General features: G+C 39.2%; 1 protein-coding gene across 2 annotated transcripts in view; it reads left to right on the top strand.

Annotated features, from left to right (window-relative positions):
• Window positions 1-5,936: 5,936 nt before the first annotated feature.
• The window catches only part of mxi1 (max interactor 1, dimerization protein), a 30,843-nt gene continuing 10,065 nt past the window's right edge, over window positions 5,937-26,714 (top strand). The window contains exons 1-4 of one of the 2 annotated variants that reach the window (XM_088635846.1): window positions 5,937-6,310; window positions 9,823-9,925; window positions 13,141-13,170; window positions 25,399-25,513. In XM_088635846.1, coding sequence (XP_088491972.1) covers window positions 6,085-6,310; window positions 9,823-9,925; window positions 13,141-13,170; window positions 25,399-25,513 — 474 coding nt within the window. In that variant the 5' untranslated portion in view covers window positions 5,937-6,084. Of the gene's footprint in view, window positions 6,311-9,037; window positions 9,424-9,822; window positions 9,926-13,140; window positions 13,171-25,398; window positions 25,514-26,714 lie in introns of those variants that run through there. The other variant, XM_088635847.1, reaches the window with a different exon arrangement.

The raw sequence follows: 26,714 nt of genomic DNA, 5'->3' as shown, positions 1-26,714 counted from the left end.
GGCTGTCAGGTCTCTGTTCCGCCCTTGTCTCCAGCTCACCAGCCACAAGACGGGCAGAGAACAGCAGATCTGCCGGGATAATTTTAGCCCCGCTGTTTTTTTTCACTCAGACCTGCTCTCTCTCATTTTACCCTTGGCCTCCTCTAATTTCTCAGAAACTGTAACATGCGAGCCGGGAGCGGAGTTAATTTGGGGGTCTGTCAGTACCAAAACGTTGGGCAGAGCCAGTGCGCAGATGGAGTGGGCGGTGAGCTCATCACCTCAAGCAAAAACAAAAACCTCTACCGAACTCAAACCCCTTGGCAGTAATAACAGGTTATCTGAACTGCTGGGCAAACAGGAACCCTGAGAAGTTGTGTCTAATTAAAAACTAGGTGGCATTCTGTCCATTTTTGCTGGTGCTTTTGTCACCAGATGGCTCTCCTTGGGAACAAAACAAGACAATGGTCACCGGGACTTAAAAGGGCAATTGTCCTGGGAATACAACGACACTTTCCCACAAAAGAGGCCTTAAGCTTGTCTGAACCACACGCACAAGTTAGTATAAGATTCTAGGGAAATCCACAGATACCATACGGAGGGAAGCCTGAGCAGCATTTTTGCAGGAAGAGATAGATGACACTTGCGCCGGATAGGAAGTGTTGGTATCACTGAAGGGAAGACTATTGTGGATACGTTGTATTTTGTGGACCCAAAATAACTTACAGTACTTTGGAAACCGTGCAGGACCTCTTCCTTTCGCAAATGACTGCTTGGATCAGAACTGAAGGATCTGGAGATAACCTTAGCAAAAAAATCAAATCAAGGCCAGTGGCTTTCGGGTTTTTAAAGTGTAGGTAAATTGAACTATAATTTAAATTGTCCAGCCTTTGTGATTAAAGGACAAACAATTGAGTCTAACCTGATAGAGAGGTTAGGCTAGCAATTATCCCCCTCCCTCCTTTTTATTTTGCTGATCTTTTGCTTCAGATACTGCTTAATCATGGGGAAAAAATTACCAGACAAGCTTTAAAGTAAACTGACCATTCGGTTATTGTCATGTTATTGTCTGATTTGGAGGGTTTTTTTTAATTCTGGGATTTTTTTTTTTTACAGGTTTGTTCTCAGTTCCCTTTTTATAGCACATTAAGGCAGCCACTTTTTCTCTGTGTAAAACCATTTCATTTTGTCTTTTCTGCTCTAACCTCAGCAAAATCATTTATTTTTCACTATGAGTAATACATGCTGCACTGTCCTTTCAGAGCATGGGTCATGTAGAATGCAGAATTTAGAATTCTAGCGTTTTTTTTTTTTACATTTCCTGATAACAGAACTGCAACAATAACACATGTTGTACTTTACTGGAAAATGCACAATGGAGTATTTAAATATCCTATCTCCTAAATGCTCTTTGAATTATTTGCAGCATCAGAATTATAGTATATGTGAGGAATTATTGTCACCAACACACCTGCTTAACAGAATTCTTGAGTCACTAGTTTGTAGACAAACAGTATTTTGTCATATAATGTTTCATATTTAGATTAAACATTGTTACTTGGAGTATTACATTCAGAATAAGAACATTTAGAATAAGCGTTTAAGTTAGATGGAATTGAAACAACTGCAGTTTTCCATTTGAAAGGAAACCCTCTTAAAAGAGAAATGTGGCTATTTTAATAAATGTCACTAGAACCTTTTAATTACAAAGGGTTCATTGAAACATAGTTTCGTTTGAAAAATTCAGCATTCACAGTGGTAAAAAAACACGAAAACTTAGCTCTTTTGGAAAAAAAAAACCTCAAAACAATTTGTTTATCAAAACAGGCATAATACACATGCATATTTCCTCAAAGAGACCAGGGTGTCAGTTAAATTTTACTGGCTTCTGTTTTACATTAGACCATTCAACACCTGGTAACAAAATGCAGTTAAATAGGAAGTGTGCTGTGAGTTAGAATGGTCATTATATATTTGGGAGACACTGTGGTTTATATATTTGTGTCTATATTCATAAAAACCACTACAGTTATCAGAATATCCTTGAATTACCACTCAATACCAGAAATCATACACAAAAATTTAATTTGTAGATATGCAGAGGAGCAAACCCTTAGTAGTACAATAATTGCCTTCTCTAACAAATATAACTTCCATTCTAATGATTTTGTGTTAACACTGTGTATTAAAATAAATGTGATTTGTCGTTTCGGGGCAGATAACATTGCAATGACATACTTTGCATGATTGTTTAACTTGAATGTTATCAGTCTTTAAATTTGAAGCCTTAAATACAATGAATGGTTTGCAAGTCTAAAATTCCACTGTCCATTCCGTACATTCAACACTTCTGATACTTCTAAGTTAAATGACAGCATATCAGGGAGCAAACTGTGAATAATGTGAAAGTCCATAGCTCATACCGCAGTTTCAAATACCTAAAGGATGCATACATTAAAATTTCCCTCTTTGAAAAGAAAAATGTATTTTCATTTTTTAATAAAAACACTGTCTTCACGTCTTCATAATTTTGCCCCAGTGAGCTCTGCTAAAGACAAGCCATTGTCTTACTGTATTTAATCAAATCAACATTACTAAATGCTATTGTGAAGTTATTATACTGTATATTAAATCAATACATCTAATTTTGATATTTGATTTGAATGTTTAATTGGAACTTAGTTTGTTTTTCCTTTATATTACTTTTTGCCAGCCATATTAGTTGTTGTTTATATCAAAAAATGAAATGAACATTAAAGCTGAAATTAATATGACAAGCTCTGAAATCTCTTTAAAGTGTTGCTGCAATGCAAATATTGCCTGGAGTAACATATAGGGATATTGTTTTTGTTTACCATTTGTGTTTGTTATAGTCTGTGTTTTTTTCTTCATTAGAGAAGAATGTAAACCTTTTTATGAATTAGTGCTTTTGCTTAGCTGTGTGTGAATTAAGTTACATCTTGAATTGTTTTGTATGTATAAATAAAATAAATTTTAAAACTTTGAAAACAGAATCATGTGATGTAGTAAATGATCACTGTATGTTTGGTTAAAAAACAGAATATCATGTTACCTACATAGGAAACATCCTAATTGCTTTGAAAATAACCCTTTTTATTTAGTCTTCTCTCTTCTTAGAGGATGAGCTATAGTTTTATGGTCTTGTTTGTTCTGGTGAAATGGATGAATGAAACAGTTTTGAAATGTTGTTATAGAGGGTAGTAGAAATGAAACCAGGTCATAAATAGCATGGTGGGATTCAATCATGTAGTGAGAGGTCAACACCTCTGAAGTTATTCCAATCGAGCATGTTGGGGGACGTCTCTGGCTGTTTTATTGGTATTTGCAGTGACAAAACATCCCCTGCAAACTCTCAGTTAATAACCACGTACTCATAAATAATACAAAACTATTGAACTAGATCTTAAAAATTTAAAGAATTTCTTTTCTTTTTCTTCAGCACCATGTCATTATATATAAGGAATCTAGTCATTCAGGAACATTTCAAATGATCCTCAAAAGAACCTTTGAGAGTTTGTGACTAATACTTCTAGTATTTATTTTAATTCAGCACAACAATAGAGTAGGAAATACTACAGCTTTTACAGCTAAAATACACCTGATTTAAAATGTTTCAATCTGTGATCTGTGAAGAAACTGTGAAGATTAAATAAAGATCCTTTGGGATGGTTATCCAAAACATTTGTGTAGCACAGGTGCTCAGTGATTTCCTAGGACTGGGAAAGGCTGGGTTTTGAACTGCTTGCCAGGATCTCTTAATTACACTTAGTCTAGTTGTTACGAACAAAGAGGCAACATCCATTTGAAATGTTGCAGCTGGAAACAAGATACAGCTGGAAATTGAGCTTGTTGGGATGGCAAAACCTCCCTGTGCCCTAACTAACTCCAAAGTCTTGATTTGGTCAGTGCATGAGTTAAGGCATGAGGTTTACAATACCTCCTGACACATCTTATGATAATGGTTTTAAAAAGCAGTCAACAAATTCTATAAGGACGAAAGGACCATTCATTCATTTTCATTGTCCAGGTGGGTGTCTCAGTACTGCACATTGACTGGAAGTCTTACTTTTCTGTCATCTGAATCTCGTTTTTTTTCTGGTGTCAGAAAATATGTCAATGATCTTTTTGTACATTGAACTTCCAAGCTTTCTATGAACTTTACATCAAATAGCAGCAGCTTGTAGAAGAGCCTTTGAAGTGGCGTAGAACATAAAGGGACTGAGCCGTTTTTCTCTGCCCCTGAATGAGTAAAAACCTCGCCCTGCTGAGAAAGTCAAGAGGCCTTTGGAAATGGCCCGTGCGGATCAATCCGCTCTTTCTTTTTGTTTTCCTGGTTTTCGTAAGGCAAATCATGTCTTTCCCGCTTTTCCTAATTTTAAACGGGAGTTAAAGATATTTTATTTTGGGCTTGGTTTTGTGCATACCTTGTTAAGATGCAAACTCTTTGAATCTTTTATTTAATTGTCTTTAGAAAACCTTAGATTTGTTTACAAGTAAACAAACTTGCATCGGCACCATAGATTAAATTAATAAATGACCAGCTCAAATCACACAGTTAGCAAAATAAAGAAAGGGGAAGATTAAAAGTGAAAACATTACATATTCAGTTAGACTCGGTAACTTAAAGCATTTGGTATCAGAGTTCTTGATAATACGGCTAAAAATGTCGCTACAGACTCTTTTAACGTGTTTTCAAAAACCACGTTGTACTGTGTCAGAAGCGAAGAAAAATTACATTATTGTCATTGACATCATTGTCATCGACATGTCATTTACATGACAATATCGCGAAATTGCGTGAACGTGTCGTTAAACGACTGTTTTAGAAATAGGCCTAATCGAGTGAAAAGAGTGCAAATTAGGTGAGAATCATCACCTCTCAATACATTTTAAAAGGGGACAGTGAGCAACGATAACCTCTGTTCACCTGCTGTGTTTCAACCTGTGGAAACAGCAGCAGTCCAGAGCTATCAGTGTGAAGGGTTACTCTATCATCACATACAATATTGCCTGCCCTCCTGGAGTCACAAAGGAATCTAATACCTATACACGGTAGGCTAAGGTGAGCAGGTAACGTAGACGGTTAAGAGTGAGGGACGCTAGGGACGTATTTTAGTAGAAATTACAGACTCAAGGCTGCCATTGAAGTGCTAAACGTTTAATTGATTTCGCAGACGGTGATACTGTATAAAAATCCTAGAAACGGTTATTGTAGCTTTCCACATCTGTAGTTTGTAATAATATTTATTTTACACGCATATTCCTTAACAGAGAAAAGAAAGACGTGAAATTTTGCACCAGGTCTTGTATTTTTTTTTTACTTTCAACTGTTCTGGTGTATTGTATAAGAAATGCATCTGGCACAAGATTAAATCTGCAGGGGAATCAGATACATTTGAAATGTTTTCCAAAGTGTAAGGCTTGGTCTGGCAACATTGTGTGTAAATGAAGACCGCCGTATAAGGGGGAAATACCATTGTTATTTTAGTTCTGTAAGAAGTGGGGTTAAAGGTTGACTTAACCAGAGGAAAGTGCTGTCCGGAGTGGAAACGGTGAACAAATGTGTTAGGTCACAAATGTATACTTTTGAGTCTGTGTTCAGGGACAGGGAGGAATGGGCATCTATTATTTTGATCCTTTCACTATTTTCAAAGTGTCTCTCTATACACCGTAGGTTAGTTTTATTGACTTAGCACATATTAGGTGGTGCTGACAGGAACAATCGATTTACAACGTGAAAAGCAGCTTCGAGCTGCTGGGTGCCCTGTAGCAGTAGATAATATTCGACTCAGGTTCTCAAGCTGGCTTCGTCAGATCAACACGCCGTGAAGAGGGCGGTTAAATGACATTTCAAGGCGCCAATGCTTGACTTCAGTGCGCCTATGGGAGGAGTTTAGGCCAGTGGATTACAACGTGGATCGTTGTATTCTTCAGGCACAGGGACCTAGAAGGCAGCGACTGGAGACGCCATCCATAGATTTCACCTTTCATTCATTGATCGCCTTCTAAAGAAGCCGCACAACAGAATAGCTGACCAAAGATTTACTTTCAAGCAGCAGCGATTTCCCTTAAAGCAAAATCAAGATGGTTAGAAGTGAAAGGCAAAAGAGAGAGCTTAAACCTGACGATGTGTTTCTGGAATCCGAGACATCAATGGATCAGCAAGATTTCAGCGAGATGTCTAGCTGTCCTTTCGACATATTTCGCTCCAACGATTCTGCTATGGACCAGATCGACACTTTTCTGAAAAATGTGCAAGTTTTGCTGGAGGCAGCAAGTTACATAGAAAATAACGAGAAGAAAAATGGAAGTAAGTGTTTGTGTCTGGAAAGGGGACTTTAAATTGTCGGAAAGGTTTTAGGAAAACTGAATTGTCATGATACCAGTCGACTCAGACAACAAAGGACTTCAGTTGAGCAGAGAACTACTTACAACTAGATGTGAACCACGCAGTGTTATAAGATTTTCTTCACATTTTTAAATAATCTAGAATTAAAATGTTTCATAAATACGCGTCTAAAGAACTCTTTTCCTGATTTTTGAAGTTCTACTGTGTATATATAGTGCATCCACGCTGCAAAGACTATTTAAAGAAATGTGGAGTGAAAAAGTTGGCACTTCACACAGAAAGACCACTATATTTTTCCTAAAATATACGTACTGGATTACAGATTTAAAAGGAATATTTATTAACTAAATGTGCATTTTAATAAAAACTTTAGACATGTATACAGGACAAAGAACATAAAAAATAGCTTTTTGCTACACATGGAGAATCTCCCAAGTTAAATGTAATGAGATCAAATCATCATATTTTTTCAAAGTGGCAAGCAGATACTGTGAATAAATTGAGTTCGGGAGTTTCGTATGTTTTAAATAGAGTTATTGTTCTGCGATGCAACGCCCCAATAAACTTGAGAATGAATAACACTCTGCAAAACAAGCAGACGGTGACTAATTCAATAACGTTCATGCGCCAGAAAGAATTGTAAGGCACTGGCTTTTGAATGGTATAGCGTGTCTGCTACGGAGAAAGACGTTTTCCAGAACTACACGTTTGAGTTGACTAAAGGAAAACGTATTCTTTCACTAGTGGTACATCGTACCCCTTAAAAAATGCTAACTCAATCATTTTTAAGAAGAAACCTCTTACTAAGAAAATCTTTATCCTTGGCATTGGATTATGCTTACATACAGTAATTATGCTGCTGGACTCGCAAGAAGAGACTGTACGCAATTGGAATTTAATAGTGTAGTAGTGTAGTAGTACGCTGAATTGTACTATACAATACTAATAATAGCAATTCTTATTTAATATTTGTAAACATCAATAATACAACAAACGCTGGCCTATACAAGGAAGCCTCGTTATAAAAGCGGAATAAAGTGTTTCATGAGGAGCATTACGCTCAGGTTGAAACATTAAACTCCTTCACAGACTACATAAGGCCGTAGGTTTCGTAGCTTCCTAAATGCACTTGAAATCGGTGTGCGTTGATATAGGATGTAAGCATTTGATTTTGTATGCCTACGCGAAATTACACCAATCAGACCGAGTTTTACAATCTCACGCAAATAATTTTGTATCCTGTTGCTATTAATATCTGTCATCCTTAACTGATGTCGTCATTTATGCGTCTTACGGATTTCTACACAATGCAGTATTCTGAACATTTCAGATGAAAAGTCCTAAAGATAGCACTGTGGTTGTACTTTACATACTTAAAAAGGAATATCTCCGTAACCACCCTCCCCCAAATATTACGTAATTCATCTATTTTATTTTTTTCTATATTTCCAATAAGTTGAGCGTGTTTAAGATAACCATCAAACATACAAACCAACAATCGAGTTAAAGAATTTAAAGTTACAGAATTGAACATTTAGCTTTGTTTTATGTGCGTATCTAATTATATTGGAAGAAGTAAGAACGCAGCACATAACCAAATAATTCATAAGTAACCAAAACAATAGCCTTCAATCAACTCCATGAAGCCATTTTAATATCGTATTATTCCTGCGGCAATTTATTCTGCTTCCTGGTGTTAGCTGGTGTCTCACATGGTTTCCACATGGATACAAACTCGCCCCTTGTGATTGGTCCAGCGAGAGGTCCGTGGCCGTACTTACTGACGTAGGCATCCAGTCAAATTCCTCTTCCTTATTGACGTCATGTGTTGCTGGGCCTGGCCTCTTGTGGCTGGAAAACGTGTTCAAAGCATGGACTTATGGGATATGTAGGCTTGGAACAACCTGCTCTGATTTTAAAGAAAAATATATGTACCGTATTAGGGAATAGGTAAGTCAGAACGGTGTAATTGTGGCATTATTAACAGGTAAATCACGAGAACCTTAGAACACCTCTAGAGTTTAGACATACTGCTGATAAACCTTTTAAATTGAATTACAAGTGCATCTTGGGTACGTGCATTATAAAGTTTTTTTCATCAATATGTTTTAACAATATATACGCCATAGAAGTCAATACCAATACTGGTTTTCTCAACAGAAGGGTGAAGATAGAGGATATATGGGTAGAAATTAAGCTGTTAAAGTAAAATCAGATACATCTGGCATCAAGGAAGTATTGAGCTTGTTTTTCTGAAGACGGAGGTTGCTCTGATCAATTAGCAACTGAATGAGCAAGATAAACAGGATGAGTTCGTCTCCAGTCTTATGTGCTGAAGATACTTAATGTATACGCATGCATATGGCTCGGCCTCTCTGAGATGCATATCGCATTTTTTTAAACCCGCCGAAAATATTTTAAGAAAAGTGACTGTCATCTGTGTATCAACAATAAACTTAAGTAGGACAGCAGTAAAATCGGCTAAATCCTCAAGTCTAAACTCCTTAAGTTCTAAATGACCTGCGATGATTAAAAGGCCACTATGCATCATCAGTACAAACGCACTGTGGGGTTTGCGAGTTCAAACATCATAGGACGCAACGCTCCCTTTAAAAATGTTCTCAACGCGAACTGCATTTCCCATAGAGCTGCGCGCGAGCCTAGTTGGATTCTCCTCCCCTGGGCTGTGAAGCCAGGTAAACAAACTGTGGGAGGAGTAGAAAGAAGCAGTAGAGACTTTGCAGGCTCTGGGCTTTCGGGGAAATTTTATATCGTTTATATCATTTTTGTACGCTTTATAGCTGACTTTTATGCTTTTGTATTTTGATGCCTTACTAGAAGTAATATTCGTAATCGGATAATTAAAAAAAATCCTCGACTTAACCAATAGTCGCATTCTTTATGAAAGAAAGAAAATAAGGACTATATTAATTCTAAAGCAATACTCTGAGGAAACACTGTTGACATTTGTATCGGATCGCACTTTTATCGGTACAAAAGAATGGCAGCTGTGCAGCTGATCAACATTGAGATATTACTGGAAGCTGCGGAATATTTAGAGCGCAGGGAGAGAGGTATGTATAGAGTCCGGGGAGAAGGAGGTTGTCTCTTGTTTTTTATGCAGAACGACGTGTGGAATTGTAATTGCATATCTAGCGTGTCTGTGTATGTGCTGTTTTTATATATTTTTTTAAGAAAGAGAGCCTTTAGCTTTAGATACATGTATTTCTGCAATGGCAAATGAATCCCCGATGGTTGGATGTTATATAATGGGGTTCTATCAAATTTATAATAATTATCTTAAGATGACAGTGTGGGTTACACATGGAAATATGTGTGCACACGGGTATAGAAAAACTTTATCAATTCGATTCGCGAGCCTGATAGTACAGCAAACACAGTGTAAACCATCTTTGTTCGATTATTGTACTGTTTTAGCGTCTCATTTTAACATGTTTTTTCTCGACCCGCAGAATGCGAACATGGATATGCATCGACGTTTCCTTCTATTCAGAACACAAGCTACCAGAGACAAAGGAAATTCAGGAATAAGAAATATAGCAACAACCACAACAGGTAAGCGAAACTGCGTTACAGTAATTCTCCACCAGTTTTTGGTTTCGTTTTTGGCGATCTGGTGTCGACGGATCCTACATGCATTTTCATTCTTGATTTCGAGATGAACATCTAGTGATGATTCACTCTGATGCCTAAACCAACCTTACTTTCCTCATTATAGTGATTATTTTAATTATTATTATTATTATTGGTTCTTACTCGGTGAGATATCCTGTCAGAGAAATGTAGATGCTTATATACTGTATTGAGTGGGGTTTCAGGTGTTAACATAATACGCTCTTTTCTTTCAGAAGGGCAGTGAATATTGCTAACGGCTCTGCGCTTACTTAGCTTTACATTTAAAAGCAAAGTCGACCACAAAAAGTAACGTGTTCACAGTAGTAAAAAAAAACTTTTTTTCCACCAAAATGCGACGATCTGGTGTATTGGTTTCCCTTTACAGTGGGGGAGGGGAGCTCTAGGTGGTTTCTATCAGCTGATTGTCAAAGTATCTGCGGCTGCGCACTGCGGGATGAGGTGCGCTCGAGTTTTTTTTTCCCTGTGACAAGTACACGAGTTTTCAGTATCCGGTTAAAACGAACATGTAGGAAAAAAATCACCAGCGGGATCATTTTGGCAATAAAACAACGAATGATTCTCCTGTACTGTACGAGCTTTACTAGAATCAAATTTAACTCTGAAGGGGAAGGAGTAGTGTGTCTTCTCCGCCAGAGCCTGGCTCGTCAGATGGATACTGCGAGATGATTTCCGTGTCTGATGCTAAATTGTTCGTATCACTCGATGGATTTAACAAGGTTTTATAAAGTGTCTGTATGTGTCTCGCTAAAATGATTGTCTGCTTCCTCGTGAGTTTTGTTCATGCAATGGGAGAGTGAAAACACCTGTTTACTACCAATTAATATGGAAACTTAACGTTGGATAGCTTTAGTTATATCCCCATCTGTGTTCCAAATTGTCATCTCTAAAATAGCCTACGAGTATACTTACCATTTTACATGCATTTACTCAATGGAGAAGAAGTAATTTCTGTACCGATATGTGGGCTGGTGGTAGTGAGATTATTAGAATGAAGACCTATGATGATAAAGTTGTTTGTCCAAGGTCACAGAGCATGAGAGATTTGCAGCAGGTTTCTGGGCCTAAGAGCAGGTAAATGAAGGCCTTAAACATATTTTAGCCCTTTTTGAACAGGTACACTGAAGAATATGCTTCATTATTATTGTTATGTTGATGGCTTATGGAATTCTAGCTTGAAAGTATTAAGATAATAAAGGAAAGGATGTGTTACTATTGTTGCTTGATTTTGAGGTTTAATTTTCACTTACTCATACTAAATTGAAGGGAATGGCAAACTGGCAAAGCATCACTTAAATATTTCATGAACAAATACAATGCCAAATGAATGTAGCTCTGCCAGTGGCTCATTTAAAAAAAATGGATTCCACCCTTATTCTTCTGAAAGTAGGAGCCTCCGCTCTTCGTGTGCTTTATTTATTTGCTGTGCCACCACCAAAACCGTGAGAGAATTGAGCTTGAAAAGGAAATGGAATTCCGGAATGATTTACGTTGATATTGAGTTTTTTTTTTTTTTACCACTTTTGTAATCTTGGTGACCTCAGATCCGTCTTTAAACTGCTGTCTCCTGACTGTTTCCCACTGTGCTGGGTAGGGTTGAAATGGAAGGCTTTCATCTCGGTGGGAGACGCTCATGCATTCGGCTGGCTTTTTTCTGTTTTCTGATCTCTCTCTTGACGACTCCCCGCTACTGTCTTTATATTGGGGAGATCAGTCTCCAGACACTTAAGACAACTATTTAATTTACACACTTTGTGTTTGCAAGTGTATTAATAACGTCTCTGCAAATAAGGGTTGCAGCTTCATAGAATCCTGGCTCTTTTGTTAATGCTTGTGGTTGAGTTTTTTTTAAGTCAGGAAGGTTATCTTGTGAGCAAAAACTGTAGCAGGGATTTAAAATGCTGATGCAGCACCTGTAAGAGTGCCGATTGCATCATGGTCATTCCTAGGGAAAAGGCCAGGTTGGTTGAGTCGGATGTGACGCGCGGTCCCACGTTCTTTGATGTGAGGATGCACTGAAGGATTTTTCATGACTTTCTTTTTTTAAATAAAGGGAAGTTCAATAGTCAGTTGTTAAATATTTTGTTTTTTTCGGTTGGTCAGTTATGCTATGTGGTGTGTTGGATAAGTCAAAAAGATGTATAATGAAACCTAGGATTATCAGGAGAACTCGAGTGTTTAATTCTCCTGAAGGCAGAGTTCTATACACTTTTCTATAGTGCATTCTCGGCAGGGTGATCTTTTCTTTAAAAATAGGGCTCCTCTAATTGGCAGTATCAAACATGCACTCTCATTATTTGTCTGCTGACCCTACAATCTAATGCTACCAGTGGATGACACCTACTTATTTGAAGATAATAATGACATCTCGAAAAGGTCAAAGGCTGTTTCAGTGCCGGGTTAGGTCTCCTTCTCAAATGTAGGATGCTTAACTGGGGAAAGAAGAGCTCTGAAGGCTTTCTGTACACGTCCTTTTGGTACAGCAAAACACCGGGCCGTCAGGTCAGCTGCGTGGTTCAGGAAAAAAAAGGGGCATGATATTAATAGTTGGCAATAAAAAGAAGTGCTCACATGGCATGGGGAGCTGGTCACCCCTGCTGTGCGGAGCCAGAGTTTATGTAGAACCCAGCCATTTAACCATCAGGAGTGCTTGTTATCCTTCATCATGTTACCATACAAAGAAGCTCTTAGGGGATCGGCTGCTTCACTTTACATTATTAACACTGCTGTGGTTTGCAGAGCTCGTGCTGTTGGAGAGTTTAATACAGCTGTGCTCGCAGTGCATTGGAAGGGTTTTCACATTGCTCTGCTTGGTACAGAGCCTACAAGTTGCACGGGGGCTCAGTAAAATGTTTTTTTGGGGGGATTTGTGTAATACAGGGGGTACACCTATAAGCCCATTTAGGTCCTTGCACAAGGTGGAGCCATACAAAATTCATGTGAAAATTAAATGAAGGAGCATTACTGCCGGAGGATTGAATGTGGGTATTATAGACACTGCATGCATGAAGTCTTACATTTTCTCTAACGTGTGAAGCCATGGCAAAATGCTAATCCTTTGGCTTTTATTTTTGTGCTTGGGGCTGCGTCTGTGGACTTTGTGTTCTAATTTTTGTTTTGTTTTTGAACTCCTCCAGGTCTACGCACAACGAATTGGAAAAGAACAGGTGAGTTGTCTGGACTTCGCTGCAAAGTGGCATCTTTGCTTTCAAGAACTGGAAATTCCACGATGAAGTGCTGCATAAACATTCTTGAGAAATGGGTAGGAAATGAAACGGAGAAATGATTTGTACTTGGTTCGAGCGTTTCTTCCAAGAGCTCGTGTAGCTGCAACAGGTTAAAACTGAAAGTAAGACATGACCTAGATCTGCAACTAATCCAAATGCCATGTCAAGAGCATTCCCTGTTCCCTGACTCACTAAACTGCAACTGGGTCACGAGATTGGGGGCGTTGTTGCTGAGGTGTCATGTTACAAGGGTACCAGGGCCAAACAGAAGTGAAACCACTGGGTCTAATCGGAGAAACAATAGGCCAAATAGCTTTCTGTGCAGAAGTTACATAATTCAGGGAGCAGCAGGCCAGCCATAAGAGAAGAAGGGCTTCAATGTTTAAAAAGGGAATGAGGAAGATCTTTCAACATGGGGCAGGACTTTGTGCTTTAAGATGAGTGTGCTACATGATTTTGAAAATCCCCTCTACAGCATACAGTATGTGGAACAAACCCAAAGGATTTTTGGTTGATTAGTGTTTCCGTAATTGCAGCTGCTTATTTGAAACTGCTTACTGGAATAAAATCCTGTATTGGATGCCCCCCCCCCACCCCCATTTAAATTACATTGTATTTCCATATTTCCTCTTTTCCAAAATCTCTCAAACCCCTTCCAGTAATGTAGGTTTGTCTTTGAGTAAAGTAGTACCTGATCTAGCCGAAGTCGCTGAGGTTCCAGCCATGTTTTCAGACCTGACCCATAAAATCTCTATCCAGATCTCACCACCTGCATGTGTGGAGGGGAGGGCTGGTCAGAGAGCTGAGCAGCTCACTTCAAAGACACATGACTGAGACTGTCTAGACCAGCTGTAATTATAGCGCCACCTTATCATACCATCTTTTCTCAAGAATGCTTCTGAAAGTGGGAAACATCACAACACCACACTGTGTGTCAGGGTTGTGTGTGGGGGGGTGTTGTTTTTGATCTTTGCTACTGCATCAGTATAAAAGGCTGCATTTGCTTAATTATATTAACCTTTTTGGTCCTTTTTTATTAGAAATGTGTTTTAACAATAAAGGATTCTGGGCTTAGCATTTTAATCATGAATTAATAGGCCTATATCGGGAACAAAAAAGAGATTTTCTTTTTAGAATTTCTGTTTTATTTAGATAGGAGGGTGTTTTTCTTTCGCAAAGATTTCAGTATCTCTGATATCACAATCTCTGATGAGTTGTTTAGTATTAAAACCAAATTTCATCAGCACTTTTACAATTAGGATAAAAAATATTGTTTTATAATATCTGTTATAATATTGTATCACAAGGTATTCTTATGTAGCTTTACATAGACATAAAATAATTTCACCCATATCTAAACCACATATTAGTGTACAAGATGTTCTTGTTCCTTTTGTGTTCCCCAGACCTTTAATTAGTAACTGTCTTTTTAAGAAGTTTGATACTACGCATCTAATTTTTGCCATATTTGGCTGGAGCCCTGTTGAACCTCAGTATTATCTAGCCTGACGAGAGATAAACAGACATGCACAATATGCAGTCTCACTCTAGTTGTCTCTTTGCCTGCAGAGCTGATTAACCACACAATACAGTTATCTAAACAGCCTTGATTTGTGGGAAGGGGTTCTCTTTCCCCTATTGCAAATGTCTGTTTTGGCACCAAAAAGCCATGACCCAGCTGTGTTAACAGATGCATGCTGTACAAGGGGAGGACAGGTCAAATAAAGAATGAAATCAGAACTGCCTTATCTACTCCAGCAAAGCAGTTCTGTAACATGTTCCCTGGTGCACAGAGCTGAAATGCGCTGGGTGCCTATCAACACCTGAATCTCGAGACTCGGGGTTATCCTGTTGTTCAACAGAACACTGCAGAATCCAAAGCACTTTTTAATGCTGTATAGATGAATGGGCACAGAGATGACCAGTATCTGTTTCTTTCACCACTTTGCAGTCACTCTTGCAGGACACAAATCTTCTAAAGATGAAGTCACATCAAAGAAAATGTTAACGTTAAATGTTAAATAAAAAGAAAAATAATTTGGTTTTAAAACAGAAAGTGTAACAACCTTTAGTTTGGTTATGAGAGAGGGGAGATGAGCCCCATTCTGTGTTTAAAATCCATCAAGCAATCCAGGTAGACTCACTGGTCACTGGTTTTGAGTCTCTGACAGTCGCAAATTAAGAACAGTGAACGTGTAAACGGAGTTACTGTGATTGCCATTTGTCATCATTATTACATTGGTCTTGGTACATTGCAGATTAAGGTGTACATATAGAATTATGAAGCTTATTATAGCAATGCTGGAAATTTCAAAATTGTTTCTCAACCCCTTTCACACAGTCTAAGCGATTTAGAAAACAAAAAGTTTCTTTAGTTTTTTTTTGTCCTTATGGGATTTAAAGAAAGTCATGTGATTTTGGAATGCATACATGCCATTTTGTTTCACTTTTATTGGTCATGTTGTCATGTTACAGCTTAGCATTGCCAGATCTCTTTCTCCAACAGAAAATACAATTTTGTCCACATCAGAAAAATCGCAGCTCTTTGAGGTTATACTGCTCAAAATGGTCCCTAGCTTTTCACCCATTTGTCGTTCCTTGTTTTCATTTTTCTTTATTAAACAATGACACTGGAGTTTGACTGAAATTAAAATGATAACTTCAACAACAGTGGGAGCCGCAATGTTTGGGATGGGTTTAAGTTTCCCAAATGTGTCCTTATCTACTGTACATGCCAGACTGGAACCTGGAATTCTACGGTTATAAACAGGGAATATTACAGAAAATGTCAGAGCAGGACAATCAATAATTAAAATAGTCATACCCCCAAATTGCAAATATTTTGCCAAGAATATACAGAGTGGTTGGTATAATTACAGGTACCTGAGTTTTGTCTGGTGAGAAGAGTAATAAATCGGGCACACCAGGTTAAACCAGGTTATTAAAAATGTATTAATAATGATGCAACACAAAATAAACAGCACACACCACAAATGTACAACATGCACGTCACACTGTTTATAAACAAGGTATCTCGAAGGCCTAAATCCTGACCAACCAGAAGAACCCCAGAATGCTACCAAGTATTCAAATCCAATATACTGTATACAAATCCAATATACCAATATACAATATGTAACAGGCCCAAAATGGAGATGAACCTGCCTTCTGCACCAAACAGAATATAACCTAGATTTTAATTTCTCTCCCTATAAATCCCAATTCTACAAAGTGAATGGGAAACATGTCTCCCTATTCCAGTAACAGGAGAGGCCGTTTTTAACTTGGGGATTCTAAGTACAGGAAATCTGAGTTTCCTAAAAACAACAGAATGGCAAGCTCACTTAACAAGGCACCAATAGTTAATGTGAATCTGGTCTTAAAGGCTGTTCGGAACAAGGAACCCCCCTCTTTCTCCTCTCCCTTGCGACTTGCTGCCCATCCTCTTATGTCCTTCCTCTCTTTCTGCTCCTTATTCCTGTCCTTCCTTCTCTGCTCCTTCTCCTCTCTGTCCTTCTACCTGCCTGTTTTTGTCTTCTGTTCCTGGACTATTGATGACTTTTAATGATTTACCCAGACCGTAATTAACCAAGGTAAACCAGACAATTATTTTGAGCCCTTTTGTCTTAGACCTTTTGTCTTAGACCCAGGTAAAGACTTGAGTTCCTTTCTTGCTTTGAAAAAAGCACTAGCTACCTAGATACTTCAGAAACCTCATTAGCCACTTCCAGTGATGTAACACCAGCAAGTGAAGGGATAATATTTGCAGAGATTAATTGGTTGCACTGTTGTCAGTTTATGAGGAATTAACCTTCAGGTGTTTGCCTATCTGGGACCATTTCCTATAGGGATTATCTCTAAATCTCTGAATTCCATCCACTGCACAAAAGGAAGTGAGCAGCAGACATTGTCCAAACTGCCTTTTCCTTTTGCTATCCATCTCTAAGTTTCCTGATGTAATTTCAGGAAGTTCCACAGGACAAGATGACAAACAGTACAAATGTGTCACAGAAGGGAAGGGAATGTTGAGATCCTGGTAGCATAAACTGCTAGTGTTGGAAAACATTAACTGAATTGGAGTGACTGCATGAGTATTGTTTTCCACCTATAGTTAGGTCTGTGGTGTCAGAAAGTGCTGTACTTTGTATTCAATGTATGCAAACTGGCATAGGCTTTTGAGATAGAATTCGGTTTTGGATCCAGATCTAACCCTAGTTTCTTCACAAGAGCTAGCTCGTAGTGCTCCCACTGTGGTGCATGTTTGAAGCCCCTCAGCACACTTCATAGAGCTGGTCACAGCTCATTTGTGAATCTCTGGTGTGGTGATTTCTCTTGCTGTAGATACCATTTGTCCTTTTCAGAAACTGTCATCTTGATTTACATTTATCTTTTATTTGTTGGAACTCTGATAATTTATTTCTCTAGATTGTACCGTAGATGAAGACTTGGACATTATTCTGGACGTTTCTCTTTAGTTGCAGACTCTTCACTTGATAGATTGCAGAATATTTTTTTAACATGCTTGTATCTTGGAGAGCTTACAGTCGCACGATGTGATTTCTGCAGTCTGGCTGTTTGCAAGGCAGGTTGAAGGAAGCAAAGCTGAGCACAGCCTGTTCCTGGAGGATATACAGACTCTGTGACCCTCGTTAGGTAAACTGGAGCCATTTGTTCCATACAACGTGACGCCTTGTAAGCTTTTCTTGGCTCTGAAAAGCTGCTTATTGGGCCTGATCTTTGGTTTGATAAAAACACGTGTCGGTGCACGTTTCCACTGGAGTAACCACGACTAATATAGCCAGACTGGCCAATGTGAGAGTCGCAGATCACAGGGGAGAAATGGCTTAGAGCTTAGGACAGTAACAGCTGATAGAAAGGCACAAACATTATATATTAACTGAATGTGGATATTTTTTAGCAGTGTGCCATCTACAGAGATGTTTTGTTATTATCTTTATTATAATTAAAACTGAAATCGTAAATTATTCAGTCTAGTAAATGTTTCAGTTTTAACTGCCCTAGATTTGTTTTGGTTTCTGTCTAATCTTGTAATTCAACACAACCCTTTGTTTCAAGCTCAATGCATACAGTTGTCTGTACATCTGTGTTCATTGTATGTTTGCCTGTGACTAGACCATTCCTGGCTAGCCTTCATCTGGTTGTTTCCTTGCTTTATTGCACTTAATGGTGGCACATTATTAACATATTGCTTCACTACAGTAAATTGAAGTCATTGTGCATACAGGGAAGCAAGATGCAGGGATTAAATGTACATTAGGAAAGATAAATCGGATTCTGAGTGATCGAAGAAAAGTGCATTTTTGACACACAAATGGTTAGCTGTCTGTGCTGGTTGCACTTTAGGAGAAGCTGGTGGTTAATAGAATATAATCCAAAGCCCTGATGAGGTGTAGGCAATATTCACAGTTCCAGACACGGCCTGCCCCCATGCTGGGAAGGAGACCAGAAACACATGATCGCCAGCCCTAATCCATGTGGGGGCTGTCCTGCAATGTCTTCATTCTTGCCATTGTTTTAACCTAGTGTTCCCAGTGCGAGGAGTTAAAAGAGAGATAGCATGCGATCTGCATCACTGGAGGGGCTGTGCTGCCAAGTGGATTAAAACCGCAGCACGTGTGGGCTAATCCGTGGGTTAGCAATGGGGCTCAGTGGGCTGAGTTCCCCTACAGCTGTCTGCCCGTCTTCCAGATCGCCCATGAACACCGCTTCTTCTCGTCTGCTGCAGCTGCTGCTGAGCATCACCACAGATTCGCTCCTGTGTGGAGAAGGTTAGCTCTTAAAGTGGGCAGAAGTGACGTAGTGCTTCTACCTAGAGGAAATTAAACCTCCTGTAACGCAGCACAAGGCATGGGCTCTGTTTGGTGTCAAACTTCACTCCCACTGCATAGAGGCTGCTCAACCCTCTAAAGTAAACTTATTATAGCTTTTATTTAAATGATATTGATTAAGATTGAATTAAAGTGAATGATAGACAATGAAGGTTCTTATGTATTCTTTAGAGGGCAAGATCCATTTATTTGTTGTTTAAACATCTGGAGATGTTTAGACATGTTTGCACATACATCTTACCCTGTAAGAATTTACAGTAGGTTTGTTATGGCCAATACAGGATTTTAAATGCACTGTTACCTCATTATTGAGGTAAGAAAACCAGTTCTTCCCACTACCCAGTAATTTAAAGGTGTCAGCAGTTGTGCTGCAATTAAAAAAGCACTCAATGGAGGTTTTCAAGGCTTTCAGAGAGATGCAAAAGGATTCCCAAACAAAAAGTTAGTACATGGCTTTTCTCATGTGTGTCCCAGGCAGGGTGTTTTCATGCAGCTGTTCAAATGCTGTTTACAGTAGGTTGAGCTTTTCTCTTCAGGATAGATTCTGAATGCAGCTGATTAGTGAGGTGTCCGTATTGCGTCATTTCAGATTTAATTTAAATGTGTGATGAAGTACATTGTACCTCTTTCATGTAAAACGAGAAGGCAACTCAATAGCTGTCTAACCAGGTTTGGAAAACCGTGCACTAATCATGTGACCATAAACTGCAAAACTGTGTCATGTGGGAAGTTGGGGGGCTTTCATACAAGTCACACAAGGGACTATAGTCTGTTTATGAGCACGAAACAAGTACATATACTATTTTTATTTTGTTGCAAATGGTGCACAACAGAATGCTTGTGTATGCTCCCGTTTTTAAGTGAACCAATACAAGCCAGCATTAAGTAGAATACCTCTAGAAACACCTACATTACACAGCTCAGGATATACCTGAACACCACAATATGAACTCTCAGAAACAACATAATTTAAAGCTTATAAAGTAAGTAATAAAGTATTTATTAAAGATGGCACATGTATCTTTCATCTAAATTAGCTTCGCAGCTGTATAACAGGGACTAAATAGATTGCACATGTGCACTTTTAACTGGATGTGATTTTGTGCCGCCTTCAATAACATGTTATTTAGGCCTAAGTCTTGCTAAATATTTCCTTGAAGCAGCTTCCCTCACGTGAAATGTTTGATGTGAATGAAGCCAAGTTTTGCTAAACAGCACAAAGAGAAAATTATACCTATCTCATTGGAAGTGCTGATCTTGTTTTCAAAGGCACAGACAAAGCTTTGTAATTACTAATGTCTCCAGTTTCTAGCTGCTTTAAAGGCAACAAATAGATTTATTGCATGCAGGTCTCTAATTACTGGGTCTTGAAAGCTAACCTTATTACAGGGGCTCAGACCCTTGTATAATGTCACCTAAAAGTAGGACAGAAAAAACATATAAGAACGTTCCCCTCAATAGTCAGGGGACATATACTGCTAAACGCATAACCTGTTGGTGCTTATAATTTGTGTAAAATGCACATGCTATTTATTTAAACCCTGTATTTATTTAGGATAACTTTGTTTGCAAAATTATTTTGCTTTGATGTCGGGCAAATACGCGTGAGATCTGGTCCCTGACGTACTTCATGTTGAAGGACATAAAATGTTATTGTGGCTCTTTTCACAGGGGTTACACTGTTAAGCTGTAACCTTTATTTTCTTGTTATATTCTGCCCCCGACATACCTCCCCTGAGCTGTTAAACCTCCCTGTAACTATAAGTGCCATAAACAGGGGGCACCTGACACAAGACGTTTCTGCAGATGGTCAATGGTCAAACTAAACATGCCTTTAGAATGCTAAAAAGAATTTGTGTTTGAATGATCTAAGTTTGCAGTGTGGTAGTTCAGATTGAACCTCTTTTATACAAGGAAAAGCAGGCTTAAAAAGAGCAATGTTAAAGACAAAAAAACCCTGAATGCATCCAATGCCAGAGGGCTAGTTTTTATTCATCACTTGCTCAGTTTTTCAGGAGATAAAGAGGAGTCAGGATCCAGGCAAATGAAGAGGGATGTGAGCAAAAAGTGTACAGTCCTACACAAGAGCTATATTTAAAGCATTTGAGTGGGATGAACATTGTCGCCTCTAGTAATGCATTTGTAGATTCTGTGTTCCAGAGGCAAACTTCAATAGCATTCGCAATCAATACCATAAAAGAGTAGTTACGTGAATGGGGGCATTGCAGTGGCAGGAGGAGAAAAGCACTCGGAAGGGAGGTTTTGCAGCAACTTGAGCCGAGTGCTCGAGCCAGCTCCCTGTGACTTTGCAGGGGCTTCTGCGAGGCTGAGAAAATGCACCCGCGGGGCAGCACGTGACCAGGAGAACTCTGAGCCACAAGACCCAAACACAGCGACCTCCGTGAAACCCCTGGGGAGCCACCAGGAACACGCCACAGGAAGGCTGAGGATTGGAGGAGGTCACGTTCGTGTACACACAGGACAGAAAACATTTTGTTATTTATAAACTTGTAGGTTTTTTTTACAAGGGGTTGCATTGTATCAGCCACTAAACAATATGAAGGGCTAGTCTGGATTTCCGTGAACACCGCGGCCTGGTAGGCGTCCGAAAGATCAAGTCAATCCCAAGAGGCATGAGACGTGGGTTCCCAGACGTGGGAGGTGAATATGTGTAAAGGTGTACGTAAAAGGGTCATGAAAGCAAAGCACAGTACACTGTGTGCACTGCTATTAACCTGCTTGGATCAAACAGCACCAAGGAGTACTTAGAAAATATATGTGCACAAGTGGGTGTTTTTGAGACACAACCTCTCCATTTGTGTAGAAACTTAAGAATGGCAGGTTAGGTTTCCAAGACGTTTCAGCAAAAAGAGAATGTAAAGATTTTTTTTTCAATTCTTTCCCATTCTTCATGTATTTGACACTGGTTGTGTTGAATAAGTTGAATAAGCTGAATAAGTTCATACTAAGCAGGTGTACTGGAACCAATAAGACATTACATTTGTGAACACAATTTACCACTATATTGCCTGTCCCCGGTAGAGCAATATGGAAGCCTAAGCCATGTATTGAAAGACTGTTTTAAAAATGTCTTCTTCTGAACTGCTGCACTGACTGAATTCAGGCTCGGCAGATTTCATCAATAGCCAAAGCTTTTGCTTCGACATAAACCACTTTTGAGAAACTTTGAGAAACGTGTCATACTGCTATTGCTATTGCTTAAAGACCGTTAAGCCAGTATACTCCGAAATTTCAACATCTAAATTTAATGACAACAGGATGACTGTATGTGAAAGTGTCATTTCTCCATCTGTCTCCTGACCTCGATTTCTTTTCCTTCATTGTTGGAATGCTGTCCGTGACTCCCACTGTTTCAAAACATTTGTCTGACTCCACGCATGTAAAGTTTCGTTCTAGAGAGCATATCCCTGACGTCTTTGTTCACTCTAGTTCCTGCATGCTCCGGAAAGTGCTCGTGACTTTCGTTTTCTTCTCACAACTTGTAAACTGCCTCTGTCCCTGGAACACCAAGTGAACCAGATCTTGGCAGATCTCGTGAACAACCAGAGCTGCTTCTGAGTTGTACCTCACAAATTGCTGTGATAATTTGCCTGCTCACTGCAGGACATCGGTTACCAGGTGCGATGTGGACTCATATCCAAACTGCTCCTGTTTCAAAGAGTGTTTGGCTCTTGAACCAAGCACACTATCTTTTGGAACAAGCAGTGTAGGAGCCACATGTACCATTTTTCACACTGCAGGTCTGACAGTACCCACAGGAGAGTTAACAGCGATACAGCTGCCACTGATTTAACTGCAGGCTCGCAGGCCTGCCGTTTGCTTGGCGAGGTGAAAACTCTCGGGCCAAATAAAGCCCGCTTTGCTGATCATAGCTGGCTAATATGAAATACTGAAACAATGCTGCTTTACCATAAAATAATGTGCATTGTATTTAGTTCACCCATGTTTAATTTTAGATGGAGGGATCAACCTCTTCACCCCTGTTGTGTGAAGTACATTTTTAAACAACAGAATGATGTTGGATTGAAAGAGTGTGCAGCTAAATATGGACTCATGATGCAGGATACCTAGGTGTTTTCAGCATAAAAAACTACATTAAATGCCACCGAAGGGCTCTTCAACTCCACTGTAAAGAGTGTCCTGTCCATATGAATAGAGCTATACATTTGTAGGAAGCTGACCTTGATGAGAAGCAATGTATTCTGTTGAGTATTTTACCCACTTCCTCTCATCTCTGTTGGACCAGATTGCATGCCAGTGGAAAGAAGTAGGTTACGTTGTAGCGTGAGCACTTAGTCATGTGATGTTTTGGATTATGATAGAGGAAGCTGTGTTGTTCAAAAACAAAATAGCTTGTTTCCTTCCCTGCATGATTGTCAGGCTTTTGTTTACCAACATTTATTTGCAGACTTAACATGCTGGATATGTCGTATTGTCCTACAGACTGTATTCAGTCGGTGTGCGTCTGAACTATAGGGCGACACCAGTGATTTGCTGCCTCCATACAAAAAGGTTTACTGTTGATTCACAGTTAGGCAATAACTCAGTTCGTTTTAAATAATGCATGTATGGATATGTAAAAACAAAAACAAATATGTTTTCTCTTGATTGATTAAGCTGGGGGCACTACAGGCATCCACTAGAATAAATCGATACCATGAATTCATAAATGTAGCCAAGTGAATTCTCCCAGTTGCACTGTTTAATGCAAGTAGCTGAGCACTGAAAACATATTTAGTTGGTGAATGGACAAAATGTGCCACATATAAAACTGAGCTTGGCATTGCTGGCCTCGGGTGCTGGGAAGGAGATTGTGTAGACTTAACAACATAAAATATTTTACAGTACATGGTGTACTGCACTGCAAATGTATAGTGACAGTGATGTGCAGTCTTCTTGTACAGAGGTACATTTCATTTCAAAAACACTGACATCAACAAAAGTTGTGGCCTTTGTAAGTATGAAAAAAAATCTATTCTGGAGGATTTTCAAATGTCGAAAATATTAACGGCCGTATCTGGATTTGAGGTCAGACTGCATGTTTTCATGCTGGCAGGGAGTCGAGGTTATCAGACTAATAGCGCTGAGCAAACAGGCTATTTATCTGGAGGACAGAGGAAGTCTTGAGCCTGGAACACGAATGGTGGGGTCTGCAGCTGCAGCAGCAGATCAGCAGAGCAGGCCTGGGCTTGCAGCAGCACTTGATCAAAGTCCTGATTCGGAGAGAGGCTAGCTGTGTGGTGAAGGCATTTCCAAAGCCAGTCATAGGAGACTCCAGCAAAAGGAGCAGCTCCGCTCATTTGTCAAGCCTACACAACAATACAGTAGCAGAGAGGATAAGAGCTGTTTCTTCCGATTTCAAAACTAAACCATGTGCTCATTTGAAATCCAGGCCGATAAGGCTGGTAATAATAATTTTGCACACACACATCATGAAAGCAATTCCCATGCAAAAGCACTTCTCAGTAAGAAAGAGATTAAAGGAAAATCTGATAAAGATACTTGTAAATGTCATTATTCCATTATGCTTTTTTTAGACAGCGGTGTACTTGCTGTAACTGTGCAGGAACTCCGAAGCCTGCACAAAAAGAAAACATTCAAAGGGCACACTTTGAAACACATGCAGAACGGGATTTCCTTTGCCTGCTCTGAAAATATTTACCAGCCTGGCAAAAAAACACATGTCTCGTCACTGTAGGGATTTTGATCTACATGGTGTTTAGAAAAAACTGCCTATTCCTCCTGCCTTTCCTCCTTTTGGCGAGAAGATGTAAGTGCAAGAAATTAAATACCAAAATGCATAATATAATCCAATCAATAAAATGTAAACCTTAATGCCAGAGAAGTGAAATCAATTGCTGTGAACATGTACTAATCAAAGTACATTATAACCAGGTAGGAGGTGGTTTTCATCACAAAGGATCCCAAACACTTTATGAACAGTATATAAGAGCACCCACTTCATACCCCGTCAAAGTGCAGGACACACTTGGGTGATGCTCAGTAGCCATTAATTAAGGCTTAGCAAGCATGACAATATCAGCAGGTTGCTAGCAGATAGGCCTTCCAGCTATATTCAGAGTAATATACCAGGGCCTACATCACCTGAACGGTAACAAATCGCTAATGTCTTTTATCCATATTGAGACCTTCTTCCCTTATGGTACTTGTATTTGTGGCTAAGAACGTATTTGCCTTCAGCTGGACACAACCAAATCTGGTGGTAATAACTCTGTCTGACAAAGCTTCCTTGCAAAGCAGCTTGCATTCATTTCCTTGTTCTGTTTTCCACTTGCAGACGAGCACATCTTCGGCTGTGTTTGGAACGTTTGAAGGCACTTATACCACTGGGACCAGACTGCAACCGGCACACAACACTGGGGTTGCTGAACAAAGCCAAAGCACATATTAAGGTACTTTCAAAAACTACCGTAGCTCATATTGTGAGATTAAAAAAAAAACCTGTTTCAAATTAGTTAAGGAAAATGTGGGAGATTTAAAAGGCCACACAAGACTACACTGCTTCTAACCTGGAATTCACATTGAAATGCCTGCTGTAAGTTAATTGTTCAACATCTTGATTATACCAAGCAGAGCACGATGTGGTAGGCCTACAGTATGTTGTTAGGAGATCAAAGGCAGATGTTCTGTCAACAGCTGACAAAGTGATTGCTGGGTACACTGTTGTAATAGAAACTTGGAGCTCATCTCATCCTGTGACCCTTGAGAGTTTGTGACATCATCAAAAATTGATTGTGTTACAGTGTTGTAGGTCACTGTGCACTTCTTACTTTACCTGCTGGCTAGATGCGATGCAAAGACCTTATCGCACTGTAGATCCAAGCAAAAAGATAGTATCAGAGTCCATTATAGATCTTATGTTTACACTCCATTCAATGACAGTTTTTTTTAGTATTGGCTTCCTCAGAAACTCAGATACACCTTCACTATCATGGCAATTTGGATGTAAATTGGTCTGGTTTCTGTATCTTATTTATGCTCAAGTGGAAAGGTTTGTAGATCTGGTTTTGCAAAAATTGCGTCTGCAAAACAATGTCAGGAATCATTCTTAGACCTAAACTCCATTGCTCCTGTATGTATTTACAGCTTAATATGATCTCATTGTATTTAGAAATGCTAAAACAGGGTTGGAACTTGGCCAACACCATAATCTTGGCTTTGGCTTTCAAAGTTCTGCCTTTTGCACTTCAAAGTGCATGCCTGCAGCTTCAAAGGTGCAGATCAGCAGGTGTTAATATCTGTGAGCATCGGTACGAACAGGAAACGAAAGATAAAGGTTAATCAAACACAAAGGAGGAACAAAAAAACTAAAGATTGAACTTTTCTTTTAAAACAAAAATGCCCATGGTGTTTGCAGCCAAGGTTAATTCCCTGAATGCCCCAGCGAAATAATAAGTCTCAATCCAATTATACATGAACAGAGTGGAAAATCAGCTCTCAACTGTCACCCTTATCACAGGAGAAATGGCAGTCGCAATGTGTTCCTGTCATGACGGGTCCTGTGAATTCTAAGATTTTTTTTGCACTGCCAACCCCATGCCCCCCCCCCAAAAAGCTACAAACATGTTAACAATTCGTACAGTGTTGCATGTA

The sequence above is a fragment of the Lepisosteus platostomus genome, chromosome 6 (genome assembly GCF_059453375.1).
Source record: "Lepisosteus platostomus isolate fLepPlt1 chromosome 6, fLepPlt1.hap1, whole genome shotgun sequence".
Lineage (NCBI taxonomy): Eukaryota > Metazoa > Chordata > Actinopteri > Semionotiformes > Lepisosteidae > Lepisosteus > Lepisosteus platostomus.
Note: the sequence above shows the minus strand (reverse complement) of the source record. Positions and strands in the feature narration are given on the sequence as shown.